Source organism: Nomascus leucogenys, chromosome 10 (genome assembly GCF_006542625.1).
Source record: "Nomascus leucogenys isolate Asia chromosome 10, Asia_NLE_v1, whole genome shotgun sequence".
In the NCBI taxonomy this organism is placed as follows: domain Eukaryota; kingdom Metazoa; phylum Chordata; class Mammalia; order Primates; family Hylobatidae; genus Nomascus; species Nomascus leucogenys.
In genome coordinates this window covers 24,213,559-24,230,819 of record NC_044390.1, presented here as the reverse complement: position 1 = coordinate 24,230,819, position 17,261 = coordinate 24,213,559, and the positions used below count along the sequence as shown (strand labels likewise).

The 17,261-nt window shown below is 33.8% G+C and overlaps 1 protein-coding gene across 1 annotated transcript in view; it reads left to right on the top strand.

The window, feature by feature from the left end:
• Positions 1 to 17,261, top strand: part of ACSS3 (acyl-CoA synthetase short chain family member 3) — a 165,512-nt gene that overhangs the window by 130,405 nt on the left and 17,846 nt on the right. Inside the window, exons 11-13 of the mRNA XM_003259596.4 lie at positions 1,285 to 1,348; positions 12,299 to 12,380; positions 14,583 to 14,705. Coding sequence (XP_003259644.1) covers positions 1,285 to 1,348; positions 12,299 to 12,380; positions 14,583 to 14,705 — 269 coding nt within the window. The remainder of the gene's footprint in view (positions 1 to 1,284; positions 1,349 to 12,298; positions 12,381 to 14,582; positions 14,706 to 17,261) is intronic.

Here is a 17,261-nt window from a genome sequence, read left to right as displayed (position 1 = left end):
ACCATTTTTATATCTAGTTGTAAGAAATAGTTAAGCTTTGTTCCCTCATGTAACTTCAATACAGAAGTTTCTCATTGTCTGAAAGCAACTGGCTTGCAGATAGTACAGGTTAAACATTTATAACCAAGGAACCAGTGACTTTATGACTGATAATTTTTATGTTTTGTGATTGTTTAGAGATTAAAATTGTAATGTAATATTAAATGGTATAATAATGAAAAAGGCAGGATCCTTTTAGGAAAGAAAAGAAAATCCTTTTTGTTTAAAAAACATTTAATTTAATATAACACATTTATTGAGTACCTTATGCAAGCTTGTCATTTTGTATACATTTTTAAAATACTTCTTGCGTAAGCACTATGAGAAAGAAATTTCTCCCATTTCATAGACAGGGAAACTGAACGTGTTACAGAATGTGCCCGGGGCACATAGTGATTTGGCCACTGTAGTGAGATTTAGGGAAACAAAGATAAATTAGCCATGGCCTCCGTGAACTCACAATCTAGTTAGATACAGATACTTCTACTAACTGTCAATATAGAATTTTAAAACAAAGTGCTCCAGGAACACAAAGAAGGGAACGATTAATTTTTCTCTGAGAGCAACAACCTTCTTTTCTCATATCTGCTTAAGGTAGAATTACCTGGATGAATGAGGCCACATAAATAATCTATTAAAGCCTAGAAGATGATGACTTATCTTCATATTTAGTTTGCACCAAGGGTTACTGAATGTGGTTATAAGCTTTAATATCCTAAACTCTTTTAGGATTCTATCAGGACAGCACAGGAAGTATTGAGATAATATTTGGGAAGATTAAATTGACCAAATTTAAAGCTCCTAAGTGGATATTAAGCTTTAAATCAGAATAAGGGGTTTTTGGTGCTTGTATTTTATTTTTGTTGCGTATAATATTTTTTGGTGTGTTTGAAAACTTCATTTCCTTTACTTTTTAAAAACCTGAACATATTTTTAATACTTCTAATAGATTACAAGGATATATTTAGTGGACATAGACATAGAGATGAAATTACCACATGTTTGAAATATGATGTCTTCATTTAAGGGATATTCTGAAGGAAAATTTCTGATGTTAGGAATCAAATACATGTACTCTTTATTTTTTTGTAAGATATTTTAGTTTATATTTGTTCATGGTCTCACAGGAATTAAAAGATTACTTTCTTAAGCTAGAGTTTTTTGGATTGAATATAAAAATATAGAAAAATGTTTAAGCTTTAAGATTATGAATTTTTATTCAAATATTTATGTTTTACTTTGTAGTTATGATTTTGGATGACAACATGCAAAAACTGAAGGCTCGGTGTTTAGGAAATATTGTGGTAAAGTAAGCAAAAATTTCAATACTACTATATTAAAGGGCAAAAACCGGTGAATATACTAAGAAAAAATGGAGTCCTTGCAGTGTTACTGCTACTGAGGAGGTTGTAGAAAGAACTTGTGTGTTGCTTAAGAACTGTGTCAGCTGTGTTGTAATTTAAACATAGAAGCCCCATAAAATAAGACCAATTTAAATGCAATTTTCAAAAGCCACAAATTTTGCATATTTTTAAATGACTTTTTTTCATTTTACAGGTTATGTATAGATGATAAACTTAACTTACATACAAAAAATATGAACAAGTAAATGAAGTTCCTGTACTCTCACCTCTCAGCAATACATTATTAACTTCATAATATACATAACTTTCTACATTTTTTTGGTATAGATTCAGGGGTACATTTGCAGGTTTGTTTCATGGGTATATTGCATAATCCTAGGGTTTGGGCTTCTAGTGAACCCATCACCCAAATAGAGAACATAGTACTCAATAGGTAGTTTTGCAACCCTTGCCTCCCTCCCTCACACCTTTTGGAGTCCCCAGAGTTTCTAGTTTTCATCATTATGTCCATGTGTACCCATTATTTAGCTCTCAGTTATAAAAGATAACATACAGTATTTGATTTTCGGTTTCTGATTTGACTTTCCACTTTTTGACAAACATTTTACAATGGTGAATCAATTTATTTTTGTGTATTGCTGTTTTCCCTTAACCTTGTCTCATAAGCATGTTTAATTTTTACTCTGTTTCTTAAAATTTTTATCTCCAGTATAGGCTTCTTAGCATTTTTTGAATTTTTATGATTATAAATCATATTATATTAAACATTTTTTGGTCTTGTTTTTCTGCTTTTCTGATAATTGCAATAGTATTGAAGAGATTTCTGAAAGTATAATTCCTGGGTCAAACAGTATCATCTTATAAAGTTCCTGACTTGCCAAATATCCCATCTTCTTGTTAACGTTTTTTTAAATTGTTGTTCATTTGATAAGCAAAAATGATACCATTTAAAGTCAAAATATTTAAATTTACTTTAATTACATCAAGACATGTAGTTTAAAATGTTATGCTAGAGGAAGCAGAAATGGAAGTTAAGTTAGAAGGTTCACAGTATGTGACATTTTAATAATTGAGAGGTTGCTTTAGTCCCTCTGATTAACATGATATTTGCATCTTTATTGATAGAGTTTAAGTAGTAGAATTCACCAGATTGAGCTACTATAAATACAGAACATCAGGTTTTAAAAATGATTTGCTTTCCTATTTATTTCTATTGGAAGTCAAAAAAACTCTTATTATTTGGCATTCAGAGATTGGTATAAGATTGCTTCCTGTAAAGAAGATATTTTAAATTCTATGAAAATTACATGAAAAACAGTAGTTAAAAAGAGGGTGTTTCTTCAGGTAGAGATATTTTAACTATATAGAAAGCTAATAGAAAGCATACAAGTTATGATGTAATTCTTCTCATGCTTTTATCAGTAAACATGTAAGCACTCTATTGTTAAAAGTTTCCATTTTAAAACAACATATCCATCAAGATGAAAAAATTAAATATTGAACATACCATTTGTATTCACAGTTCTCTGAGCCAGAATCTGTGTTAACATAGAGCTGGTTCAAATTTGACCTGTTCAAGGGAAAAGCAGCAGGGAAAGAAGGGAAGGGCTGCTAAAGAAATTAATAATTTGAACATGTTTGTGGGTGGATGTTTAGCTTGCTTAGGGAATAAAATGGTTTTTGAGAGCTTTACCAAGCACTTTAGCAGCACACATTTTTATGTAACCTCCTAACTTTGTGAGTCATCTATTTCATAAAACAATCTTTTGCAAGATCTCAGAGGTGGCATTTGATGCTAGCACAGTTTTAAACTCCTCATGGGTTTTGTCACTCTAATTATGGGCTGCTTTACCCAACATCCATTCAGAGATAATGAAATATAGCAGTGTCCTACATAAACTGTAATTTTTTTCTTATAGCCATTAGTGTTATTTCAAATACTTGAAAGTAACAACTATTGCCTTAAAGCGTTCTATGGTTTAGATTGTCACCAATTCACAATTATTTTTTTCCCTCTGTATTCCTAAAAGAATTTTATTGTACAGATCCAGGGTTCTGAGATTTCATTATAAATTACTTGATGATGTAATATGTTATGACAAACAGTAGAATTTGATTCCTCTTTTAGGTTAACAGTGAAACTAGATATTTTAATATATTATAAATCTTTTTGTATTAGAAAGGTAAGGTAGAAATAATCAGAAAACAAAGGTTACCACCAAGATTTCTCTCTCTCCTGCTCTCTCTTTAACAAAACAGATTTTGAAACTTTTTTTCAGAAACTCATTTTATCTATAAGAGCAAGAATTTCCTTTTCAAACCCACATTGCCAGCAGCCATTCCACTCTAACTTATCAACTTAGAAAGGATTCACATATCCCAATGGCTGCCTGCAGTATGTGTAGGATGTTTTTATATTTAACATCTATAACATTTCACATTATAGATCTTAAGACTCATTTGTGTAGGTTCATATTTGGAAACAGTAATATGTGGAAACAAACAAACAGGTAAACAAAAACCAAAGAACCTTTTGATCCACCTAGATTTTTCTATATTCTTCTTTATGATGTTCCGGAAATCACTGCTTTGTTCTCCTGGGGACCCCTTAACTAGAAGTTGGCCATTTTAGCACTTCCTAAATTACTATAGGCCTTAAGATATAATAAAAAGGAATCCTGCAATTTTAGTGTTTTATTAGATTACTTACATTTATAGAATTCATCTTTCTAGTAGATGAGAGAACTTCATGTCCACATGAATGTTAGAAAATTCTTTTGATTTGGAAACCTACTCCAGGCAGTTAATTTAGTAAGAAAGTTATGGGATCTGAATTCCTAAGCATACGAAATACTCAAGAATTTTAGAAGGTGTTCGTGTAATTGCATCCAGAGCTCCAAAGTGCAGAAATAAAACTATGAGTCAGTAATTTCCAGGCAACAGAGAGCAGGGCATGAAAGAAAATTTTAACTGCAATTGCCTTTCTTCCTAGCACAGTGCTCACCGTTATTAAAGCCATAGGTCTCTGGCTGTTTCTCTCTGATGGAGAAACATTTTTCTCTGACCAGATCCATTGTTGCTATTGGAAGTGTGGCCTGTTCACCCTGTGCTGTGTCCTGCAAGCCATGGTGGGGTGTGAGGGAGTTGTATGGAATTGTCCAAGTGCTTTTTACTTTAGTGCCTAACAATTTCTCATTCTTCAGATATGGTTAACGATGCCTGTGCACATATTTACAGCTTCACGTGAATGATTCAGTCACTGTGTTGCCATCTTGGGAAAGGGCCAAGGAAGCTTTCTTTTATTCAGGGTATCCTTTGAGTATAACTAAGCATGTCACATAATTATAATCCTGTTCCTTTCTAGATCTCATATACAGTTTTGAGTGTGATATTTTATTAGCCTTATAACAACACTATGAGTTAGGCAACGGGCAGACATTATCCTCCTCATTCTAGACATGACAAAATATGCAACATTAGTAGTTGCACAGCTAGAATTCACATTATTGCCCAGTCTTTTGTCTGCCCTGAGGGAAAGAAATTATGGTCAATCTCTTCTGGGGAGATAAAAATAACTTTATATGAAAATCTCGAGAAAATCCTAAGGACCACATAGGAAATACTGAGAGTGCAAAGTTGGGATTTAACCCAGATCCCTCTAGGGAACAGGCTTCAATTTATTTCTATTGCTATGGAAATTCCAGATGGAGCAGTGAAAAAGAGACCATCTTTTATCTAGGATAGGAGGCATCTAGGAGTGTAACATTTTGATTGGCCAGGAATGTGTTATCTTCCAGGGTGATGGACATCCTTTGTCCTGCCCTAGCTATTTAAGGATTGCTCAGCACTCTAATGCTTCCCTTCCCACATGGCTGTCACTGCTGCCTCAATTATTCGCCTTTCCCCTTCAGAATGGTCTTTTAGGAAAGGGAGTTCTCTAAGAGGACTCTCAATTCCTAATTGGATGAGTTGTACCAAAACTCCCTCTTTCACTCTGCTTGGCAGAGTTGGGGAAGGTATCACGTGGTGATAGCATTTGCTTTCAAATTTGAACGATGAGTACAGGTATTAACTAGTTCATTTCTTAGTATTTTTGCATCCCTTCCTTTGCCAATCCAATGCACTTTTACATTCTTATAACTACAGAAAAAAATATTCTTTTTCTATAACTTTAGAAAAAGAGCTCCAGTGCACCCATTGTTCAGAATGAAGACCTTCACTTAATGTGTAATAATCCTTAGCAATAAGAAGAAAGGTGTTAATTTGGAATACTGCAAAAAAACAAATCTGCTGTAGCTCATATGCACCTAATGTCTATCTGGATCTTATTGCTTTTTTCCCCATGTTTTCTTTCATTGATCACATTTTCTTATCACATGTTTACATATATATATGTAAATGTGCATATATGCATATTCATATATATATATGTGCGTGTGTGTGTATGCACATGCAGCAGTCCCTATTATCCATAGTTTCACTTCGTGCAGTTTCAGTTACCTGTGGTCGACCACAGTCCAAAGTTATTAAATGGAAGATTTAAATCACCATTCTGAATAGGTGATGAATTCTTGTACTGTCCTGCTTAGTCTTGCCAGGATGTGCATCAGCCCTTTGTCCAGTGCATCCATGTTTTCTACGCTACTGCTGGTTAGTCACTTAGTAGCCATCTTGGTTATCAGATCTGCTGTCTAGGTGTTACAGTGCTTGTGTGCAACCGACCTTTATTTTACTTAACAGTGGCCCTAAAGCACAATAGTAGTGATGGGGGCATATTGTTCTGAGTGTTCTATTTTGTTATTAGTTGTTGCTGTTCATCTCTTACTGTGCCTAATTTATAAATTAAACGTTATCATAGCTATGTATGTATAGGAAAAACCTTATTATATGTAGGGTTCAGTACTACCATGGTTTCAGGCACCCACTGAGAGTCTTGGAACATATTCCATGTAGATAAAGGGGAACTACTTTGTGTGTGTGTGTGTGTGTGTGTGTGTGTGTGTATGTGTGTGTTTCTGTATGTGTGTGTCTATTAAAAACAAATGATTCCAATTCTGAATCCTTTTTTCTTTTCCCCTTTTCTTTAGGAATATTGTGTGTCTTCCTTTATGAGTCTTTCTTTAGAGATTTTTCTCAATATTCAAATTACCACATCTGAACTTTTTAAGATACCACATCTTGTTAGTGAGGAACAGAAAGCATGCACTTATTTTATCCTATCAATTACCAATTGCAATTTCATATCTTGCTTTTCAGCCTGATTCTCAGTTAGACTTGTGAATGATGAAGTAGTTTTCTGAGAGTATCTCAAAAATAACTTGGGACAAACACACATGCTATTTCCAGCAGGTCCACAACTTGGATGGGGATAAAAACTTATCTTCCAAGCACTACTGGCAAGGCAGAGTTTAACTACCTTCTGTAAAGTTCACCTGATGAACACTTGAATGGTTGCATTTGATGTCATTTCATAAACTTAATGGAGTAGATATCATTCACTATCTTCCCTGTCAGTATTCTAAAAATACTAAATTTCTTTTTCTTGTAGTTCACAAAGTGCTAGGATCTCCATGTGTCTGTGATCATAATTTATATCCTTGTATCATTAATGTGTAGCACAGTGCATGAGGAATACCAAACACCTAACAAATATTGATCGAGGGAAGAAAATGAATGTTTATGTTAACGCATAAATAAATGAATAAATAAACAAGGCAATTGAATAATCCCTCTGGTGTTTTCTTCTCTACTGTTCAAATCTCCATCCTCTCTCTCCACTGGCTACTTCCACTCAAATCTTTCTCATACTAAATCAACCTGCCTTTGTGCGTTAAGCCACTGACATACACATCTCCTTCCAATCGCCCACAAATTTTAAAAAGTACAGTCTAACCTTACTGTCCCTACTTACTTCCTATTTCTTTATCACTCCAGCTGTTGCTTTCCCCACTCCATTGAAATGACAGTCATGAGAAAACTCAAAACATCTTAATTACTAAGTTCCATGATCACTGTTGCATCTTCTTTCAAACCAAATTTACACTTCATTTAACCTTGTTTAATACTAGTCATTATTAAAACTGTATTCTAGTGGCTTCTTAGATACTACTTTCCCCTGGTTCTCATAATATCTCTGATTTTCTTTTCTTTCTTTTTTTTTCTCGGTGGAGTTTTTTTTTTTATATTTCTTTAACACTGATATTTAGCTGTAGAACTATTTTTCCTCTTTTATACTCTCTCCACGAATCATCTCACCAATTTCTAAGATTTCTGTAATTACCTAGCTACACATGGTGAGCATATCCATGTATCCACCCAGGCTCATCTCTCTTCTGATTTCAGACATGTATTTATTGACATATTACTTGATAGCTCCATTTATAATGCCACAGGTTGCTAAAACTCAGTATCTAAACAAATTGTCTGTCACCTCTCTACTTCTACAAATCCCAAAATGCCACTTCTCCTGAAAATACTGCTTTTACTACATTGCACTCTTTGTGTTGGCATCACTATTGAGCTAGAATAGAAACTTTCTGTTTCCATCTAGAATAGAAACTTTCTATATAAACTTTCAGAGTCAGCTTTGATTTTTCTCTTTTCTTCAACCATCACATTCAATTTTCATCCTCTTACTGTGGCTTCTCGTTATCCAATTCATCACAGCAGCTTTAGCACTCTTCCTAGAACAAAGATCCAATTACATCTTTTGTTTTTAAAACACCTTTGGTAACTCGGCTTTAACATGTCCTATTGCACTAGTCAGGGTTCTCCGAAGAAATAGAACCAATAGGATGTACACACACACACACACACACACACACACACACACACACACACACATATATATACATACACACATATCTATAGAGAGGGAGAAATATTTGTTTTAAGGAATTAGCTCATGCAGTTGTGAAGGTTAGCAAATATAAAATTTGCAGGCCAGGCCAGCAGGCTGAAGACCCAGGAAAAGTTGTAGTTTGAGTCTGAAGGCAGAATTCCCTCTTCCTACTGGGAGGTCAGACTTTCTTTTCTATTAAGGCCTTCAACTGATTGGATGAGGACCATTCACATTATGGAGGATAATCTGATTTACTCTAAATCTACTGACTTAAATGTTAATTTCATCTTAAAAATACCTTCACAGAAACACCTAGAATGCTTGACCAAATATCTGGGTACCCTGGCCAAGCTAAATTGATGCATAGAATTAACCATCACACCTATTCATAATGTTGAGAACTATTTACACACACACACACACACACACACACACACACACAAAGTGTTGATTAGATTGAGCAGACCATTTATACTTGTGCACTCATTATTCACCTCATTTTTAAGCCCTTATTGCTATACCTTACATATTTTAAGAAATCAGTATCTATTTGCTGATTAACTGACTGAATGGAAAGAATGAATGAAATGAAGAAACACATGAAAGGAAGGAAGGGTTTAGGTATGTTGGTCACACAGCACGAAGTGTCTTTCCTTCTTATTCCTTTCTCAGCTTCGTGAACCTATTCTTCAAGATCAAAATCGTAGATCACTTTCTGCATGTCAAATTCTTTGAGCTTACTCCTTTCTTATGTTTTCTTTTGTACAAAATGTCTGCCACATATTGCATATATTGAATTCTTTGTTAGATGCCTCTACAGGATGATTTGAATGATGCCATCACCTGCTTTTATCCTTTCACTATTCTGGGACCTCATTCTTCTCATTTCATCTCTTTTACTTCTCCCCCCACTTCTCACTCTTTTTCTTATTCTCTTCACTGCCATTTCCCAGCACCATGTGTCATATTTAACAGCAATCACCTCTGTAATCCAAAGGGAACCAGCTAGACATATGATGTCCCTCTATAAGGGTGGCTTTAATTCCAGAGAGAAAGTGAAGAGCTGAGATTTTCTCTTCTTAATTAAGATTAAAGGTACTTTTCGATATGATTAGGGTGACCTATTTTTACCACTGAAGTACATTTTAGGTTGGGCTTTTCATTGAACAGAGGTTTTAATATTTGGTGATTGTTACCAACCTTCCAATAATTAGATGAAAGCCAAAGACATTCTCCTGGGAAACATACAGACAAGTTTTATGTTAAATTTCAGGGGGTTCAAAAGAGTCTTCAGTGTTCATGCACCCCATGGTGTGTTATTCTTAATTCCCAGGGTCTACAGGTATATATAAACTTACTCAGACCTTTCTTGTAAGAATGAGAGATGGTATAAAAATGTGTATTGTCCTTGTTCTTCAGGAACTTTGTGCAGATATTTAAAGTTTTGTGCAACAGCTCTGGAAGCCCGTGTCCTTAAAGCTTAGTTTGTTTCTGGGAGATGGCTACCTATGCTTTCATCCTGTAGGCATCAATTAATTGTAAGAATATACACCATCTATTACAAATTGCTAGCACTATATTTTTTCTCTGGAAGCAAGGGGAAATACAGGTTAGCAGGACATCTTTTAAAAATAGAAGTTGCAAACATAATTTACTTCTGGAAAGTATGAGATTTTATCTTTCTCTCTAGTAATATTCTTTCTGTAAAATGCAATGCTCTTGGTCCTGTCTATACACTCTGGATTAGGTACGTGCTAGGCTACCAGGACACTCAGCTGTTGTAAAAAGCACTAAATACTAACTCATTTAGGTTATGATTGCAAACAGTTAGGAGTCTCTGCTGTGAGCAGATAATGTGTGGATGCTGGTGGACCAAAATGTTTGATTTGGGGTAGATAAAATGGGAAAAAATGCCTGTTTAATATGTATTTTTTTATATGCATAGCTCTCATCATGGGCAGTATTATGTGTTCAGATATTTGGATCAGCACTCCTGTATATCAGCAATCAGGTGGAACTAAGAAACAGCTGTTCCCATTGTACCTGACATATACACTGTAATTTGCTTCAGACTCCACCACTCCCTATTGCCCTCAATCCATCATAAATGTCAGCTGCCATTGATTATCACAGATACCTCTTCTTTTTCTTTAGTATAGTAGAGCAATAATTTCCAATACCCATGTATATGTCAAAAATGGCACCATGAAATACAGAAAAACCCTATATATCATTATATATTTCTTGGGAGCAACTGAAAATTGTCTCTTATTTAATATGCAAGCAGAATGCATCTTCATCAGGTTTATTATCATTTATTTTACACACAGTTTGCTTCACTCACTAATGTTATCTCTCTTTGCCCATATTGGCATGTGATTTGACACTTTTGTCCTAAGGTCCTCTTCACTTTTTCACCTTCAGCATCCTGAAAATGCTGCTAAATTGAGTTTTAGTATTTTTTATAGTCATATTCTATTTCAATGCTTAAAAATCAATGATTTTACACTATTCTGTAAAATATTAACAATTAAAACAAACTGATGTAGTGATGTTATCTATATGGTTATTTACAAGCATTTACATAATAAGCTCAGTTAAGAGAACCTGGAGGGATTATTGGCTTCAACCTATTGCCTTCATACAGATTTTGCAAACAGTAATAATCACAACAGCAATAGCAACAACACAACAGCATTTCTTTGGATTATTTTACAGATTACAAAATACCCTCATGTGCATTTTATGTAATTACATGAAGTCCAGAAATGTTGACATAGTGTATTTCCTCTGTCTTAAAATAATTTTAAGGGAGAACTCCCCAGGATCACTGCTGGGAGGCTGGACATTATAGAAATGGGCAATGTCTGCTGGGCTGCCCAAGGAGGCATCGGCAGCTGCTTCCACTTGTAACAGCATTTTGTTCCTGACAGAATGTGAGAGTAAAGTTCAGTGCCATGAAGTTCTAACGTTGAGGTGGCCATGTGACCACACTGCTTTCTTTTGTACTGTCAGACCCGAAAATCCTGCTTGTGAGGAATGTGTGTGATGTCGTCTTATGTGGACACTAGCCATCTGTACTTCATTTTCAATTTTCTCAGCATGAGAACTACAGATTTACAACTCCATTTAGTATGTTTTTATTGTGTAAATATGGGAGGGTAGGTTTTGAAAGCCCCTATGTTTTACAGTATTGAAAATTCCAAACTAAAGTATCTAAAAGGTTTCTGTATTCAGAAAGCAATTTGAGTGGTTGTATTTGTTAGTAGGCACTTCCTACAAGGAACAAATATGAGAATTTCATTTATTTATGTAAACATAGATAGATACATAGATAGATAAACAAGTAGATAGATAGAGGTTAAGCCCTTGCCATGCATATAACACCTGTTTGACCTTATAAATGAAAGAAGTATAAGGAGGAAATTTGCTGAAAACAAAAGATACATAGTTCTGTATATTTTCTATGCTGAAGCATTTCCATGTGTTTATAGAAGTGAGGAATCACATAAGTCTGGATGATTATGAAAAGAAAAAAGAGGAGGAAGCAGTAAGAGAGAATTCCCAGCGGAGGGAGGCATATTGATTATGAAAATAGGTTTCTACACTGGGTGCTTAATTAGAATATTCTATTACACAAAGAGACAGGCAAAGATGACAATATCTTGGTACTTCAAAAAATAAATTAACTTTTCAGTGGTGAAATAATAGTTTTCTAAGAAAGTAATTCAATGACATGTTTTTTGGTTCTTTTTTTGCAGATGGTATGTTTTTCATTGAAACGATGCTTATTGTTAATAGTTATTTGAATTCCACATATTTGTGCCGTTTGTGCACTTTCCAGAGACTGAAGTCATTCTTCAACAATTCTGCTGTACAATGGTCAGCTACATAAACCTCTGTTAGACATGATCTGTCTAGCAGATTTAGGGGTTATATTTCAATGTGGGATTTGAATTGTAATTATCTATCACACTAGAAAAATAATAGTTCTAATCAACCTGTCTTTATTACCACTTTCATCATAATTTTAACTTCTCTGTTTTTATATAAGGTTACCATTGCCACCTGGGGCTTTTTCAGGACTCTGGAAGAATCAGGAAGCATTCAAGCATTTATACTTTGAAAAATTTCCTGTAAGAACTTTAATATGCTTTTTTATCTTCTTATGTACTTTTCTATAATTCTTGCCTATTAAATTGAGAAACTTGCTCCTAGAATCGTAGATCAAAAAGAAACTTTTAAAGGTTATCTGGACCAGTTTCCAGGTCCCAGGGATAAGAATGCCCAACTCATAATTATCTAAATACGTCAATTTTATACTTATTGTCAGTCTCTAGACATAGAAATTTCTTGGTTTTTCTTAGCAGCTTTTCCTAGAATTTAATAGTCCTCAGTATCAGGACATTATTTGTTGCATAAAAATGTTTTTTGGACTTTCTATATTGTTCCCTCTACTGGATTCCTCTGTATCAACAGACAGAGAGCAACAAATCAGAATTATATAATGTCATTAAGATCCTTTAACCTCTTACTGGTTATATGAGCAAAATCCACTCAGTTTGCCCAGAAGTTGTATTTTTCCATTTCTTTATTTTTGACACCATTTTTTGAATGTTCTCTGAGCTCTTTATTTTTAAATCTCATTTTAAAAATACAGATACAGGAAAGAAAGAGTGTACTCAAAGCCCAAGACCCAGAGTCCTGGATAACAAAAAGTGCCTGCCTGTTTCACATTCTGTCGTTGTGTGAAACTTGTTACTCCATGGTGTGGTGATGTGTGTTATGTTTATAACAGCACGTCATTAATAAAACACATCAGGATCTGCTCACATCATCTTTCTATTGTCCCTCTACTACCACCCCCCCACCCCCACCGCCTAACCCCAACAGGGACACCTGGTCCTCATTTTTCACTATGTAAAATTCTGAATGAACAGAATTTCACTAAAAAAGTTTGCCGAAGTACTTAGCATTTTATCTTTATTATTTGTTAGTGAAGGACAGATAACCTAATCAACCAAATGAAAATAATTAAAATAGCTTTCTTTAGAAAGAAATTGCAACATTGAATGATCTCAATAGCCAAGATTAAACATCCCCTGATAGAGTGTGGCAGGGAAGATTTGTCAGTATGGTTGACTCCAGCAAGCCCAATCTATCTGCGTGATGGGCCGCAGTTAAATCATCAGAGTGCAGGTGGTGAGGTGATTGATTATAGCCTGACAATGGCAAATGATATGTGCATGTGGTATTAACATGATCACCTTTAACACTAAAAGCTCCCTCAGAGCCCCTGTTTATGTCTACAGTGTGTGAAGTGACTCTGTACTCTGTCTTTTTACCTGATCTCAGACCTATTATTTGAGGAATTAATAACAGCACAGAAGGGTTGGGTAACTTCCCGTGAGTTCACATAAGTGAGAAGTGATGGAACTGAGATGAACCAAAATAATCAGGCTTGAGCATTCATACTCTTAACTACTACTCTAGGTTGCCTCTCTAATATTAATAAAAATATTAATTGCAGTAAAATTATTGAGAGCTCATGATGTGCCAGAGTCTGTCCTCTTTCATTTATACACACTGTTTCATGCATGCTTCACAGAAGCCTTAGAAGGCAGAACTCATTTTCCCATTTAATAGATGAGAATATTGAGTCTCAGAAAGTCTAAGAAACACAATAATGGCTTTCCAGGATTTGTACTAAAGTCCATGTTCATAAACGTAGCTATCAAAATAACTCAGAAGCATTAGGAAAAATAATATTTATTTTTTCTACTTTTTATTCTTATTATTCTTATTCTACTGTCATTTCTAGACCAGCAAAAATGTTTTACTTTGAGTGACTAAAAATCAAATTTCATACTTACTATTAAATTTCACTGAAGCTTGAGTCCAATCCTAACCCATTTTAATAAACTACTGCTGTACTGGGAAAGTATTCATTGGGAGCTTTAAAGCTTTTAAAAGTTAATACAATTAAAGAAGAAATGTATCAAATAATTACTTTGCAATATCAAAGTATATTAGAATTAGTATTGAGCTATTACTTCTCCATTAAAAAAAGAAATTGGATTCATAAACTTTACAACTCTATATTCAAACACTTAAACATTTCTAAAAACACTTCAACTTATTCTTGGCTGTTAGAGGAGCAAAGAGATTCTAGTACAGTTTCCAGATAAAAAGTAGTGTAATTTCCTAGTCTAGTTATGAAAAACGGCAAATGTTCACAGTAAATCCATTTCTATTACATTGTATATTTTACCAAATTTAAAATGATTACATTACTTAATGGTACATGCTAATCAAATATTATTTTTTCTTGCTTTCAGGGATATTATGATACCATGGATGCTGGTTACATGGATGAAGAAGGCTATGTGTATGTTATGTCTCGAGTGGATGATGTAATAAATGTTGCAGGTCACAGAATTTCTGCAGGTGCCATTGAAGAGGTATTGATGAATATTGGTATTCTATTCCAAGTAGTGCTTAGGCACAGAGCTGCACTAAAGACAATATTGAGGTTATTTCACTTGGAAAATTACCACACCCTTCATTTGCAGCAGAGGCTGGTTACTCTTGCATCTCTCCCACCTCACTTTCTCTTTTAGATATTCATATTCTCTACACTCCCACATCCCTGGGTGGTAGTGAAGAGTTTTAAACACTTACATATATTTTTTCTTTATGGGAGAGCCTGTGTACATTTGCTTCTTAATACTTGCTACTTGAATGTCTCTAGCTTCTTGATTTACTCATGTTTAATCATCAGGTTTGCATAAGGTCTTTAAGTGGTATGGGATTAAACATTTTACTGTATTCTTAAATCCTGAGAATTTTCTTCCAATGTAAGTCACATAAAGTCTCCAGAAGAGGTTTTTAAAAATGTTTTAAAAACTTACTCCTATGGAGTAAAATCTACATTATTGTTATACAATACTGAGTATTTAGACTAATACAGTTTCTTGTAAGCATCACCAGAGAAAGGATACAAAACAATTTCAATGCTGTCAAATAATTCCATCATAATGTCACCTTTGTATTCTGACTCTGGTGCCCCTTATTTTTTTCTTTATTCCTATGTTTTAGTCTTCTTTCCAATTTTATGTAAATAGATTATACAGTATTGTAACCTTTGAGACTGGGTTATTTCATTTAGGAAAATACATTTTAGATTCTTCCAAGTTGTTGCATTTATTAAGAATTTGCCTTTTTATGTTGCTGTATAGAATTTCATTGTGTGGCTGTACTAACAAGTTTATGTATCCATTCATGCATTAAAGGACATATGGATTATTTCTAGTTTGGAGCAATTATAAATAGGGCTGTTATACACATTCAAATACAAGTGTTTGTGTAAAAAATATTCTATTTCTCTAGGATAAATACTTAGAGTGGGTTTTCTGGGTTATATATTAAGTGTATGTTTAAGGTTATGAGAAACCACCAAAGTGTTTTCCCGTGTGACTGTGCTATTTTATATAGCCACCAGCAGTATTTAAGGGTTCATATTTATTCCCATTCTTTCTAGAACTTGGTAGTGTCATTACTCTTTATTAAACCATTCTACTAGGTGTGTAATAGTACCTCATTGTGCATGTAATTTGCATTTCTGTAATAACTAATGATATTGAGCATCTTTTCACAAGCTTATTTGCCATCCATATATCTTTTTTGATGAGGTATCTGTTAAAATCTTCAGCCCATTTTTTTAAATTGGATTGTTTCTTTTTTATTGTTCAGTTTTGTGAGTTCTTTATATATTCTATATCCAAGTCCTTTATCTGATAGGCAGTTTGCAATTTCTTTTTCTAGTTTCTGGCTGATCTTTTTATTTTGTTTAAAGTGCCCATAACAGAGAAAAAAATACTTTTCATTTTGACAAAGTCTAATTTATCATTTTTTTCTTTTACAGATTATGATTTTGGTATTGTATATAAAAACGCTTTCCTAACTCAGCATCACAAAGATTTTCTCTTTTGTTTTCATCTAAGAGTTTTATAGTTTTATATTCAGTTTTATTGTTTTACATTTATATCATTTTAAATTTAAATTTGGGTTAATTTTTTAATATAGTGCAAGGTGTAGGTTGATAAATAATTTTTAAGTGGATGCCAGTTGTCCCAACATCATTTGTTGAAAAAACTGCCCTGTCTCTATTGAATTGCCATTGCATCTTTGTCAAAAATCAGGTGATAATATTGGAGTGGGTCTGTTTCTAGAATATCTTGTCTATTTCATTGATCTACATGTTTATATTTTTACAAATATACTGCCTTGACATTGTAGCTATGTAGTGTATCTTAGAGTTGAATATTGTGAGTCCTCCACATCTGCTCTTCTTAGTGTTGTTGTAGCTATACTAGTTCCTTTAGGTATTCCATATACATATCAGAATAAAATTTTCTATAGGTACAATGAACCCATGCATAAATTTTTATTGAGATTGTGTTAAATCCATATATTGATTGGAGAAAAATTGCTATTTCAAACTTACTGAGTTCAATCCATGAGTTTTGTATATTTCTTTCTTTAGGACTTCTTTGGTATGTTTCTTTAATACTTTGTACTTTTTAGCATACAGATTCTGAACAAGTTTTGTTAAGTTTATATTTAAGTATTTAGTTTTTTAGCTATTATACATTTTTTAAAAACTTTGGTTTGAAATTTTTCATTGCTAGTGGATAGAAATACTACTGACCTTTTTGCAGATTGATATGTAACCTATGATCTTGTTTAACTTGCTTGCTAGCTCTAGTGGTATTTTTGGTAGACTTGTTGAGACTTTCTGTGTAAACAATTATGTTACATGTGAATAAAAAGAGTTTCATTACTTCCTTTCCAATCTGAATGGTTTTTATGTCTTTTTCTTGCCTTTTGGAACTGGCTAGAACTTGGGATAGGATGTTGAATAAGACTGGTAAGAGCAGACACCCTTGTCTTGATCCTGATCTTAGGTTAAAGGAAAGAATGGTGCTAACTGTAGGTATTTCTGTAAATACACACTT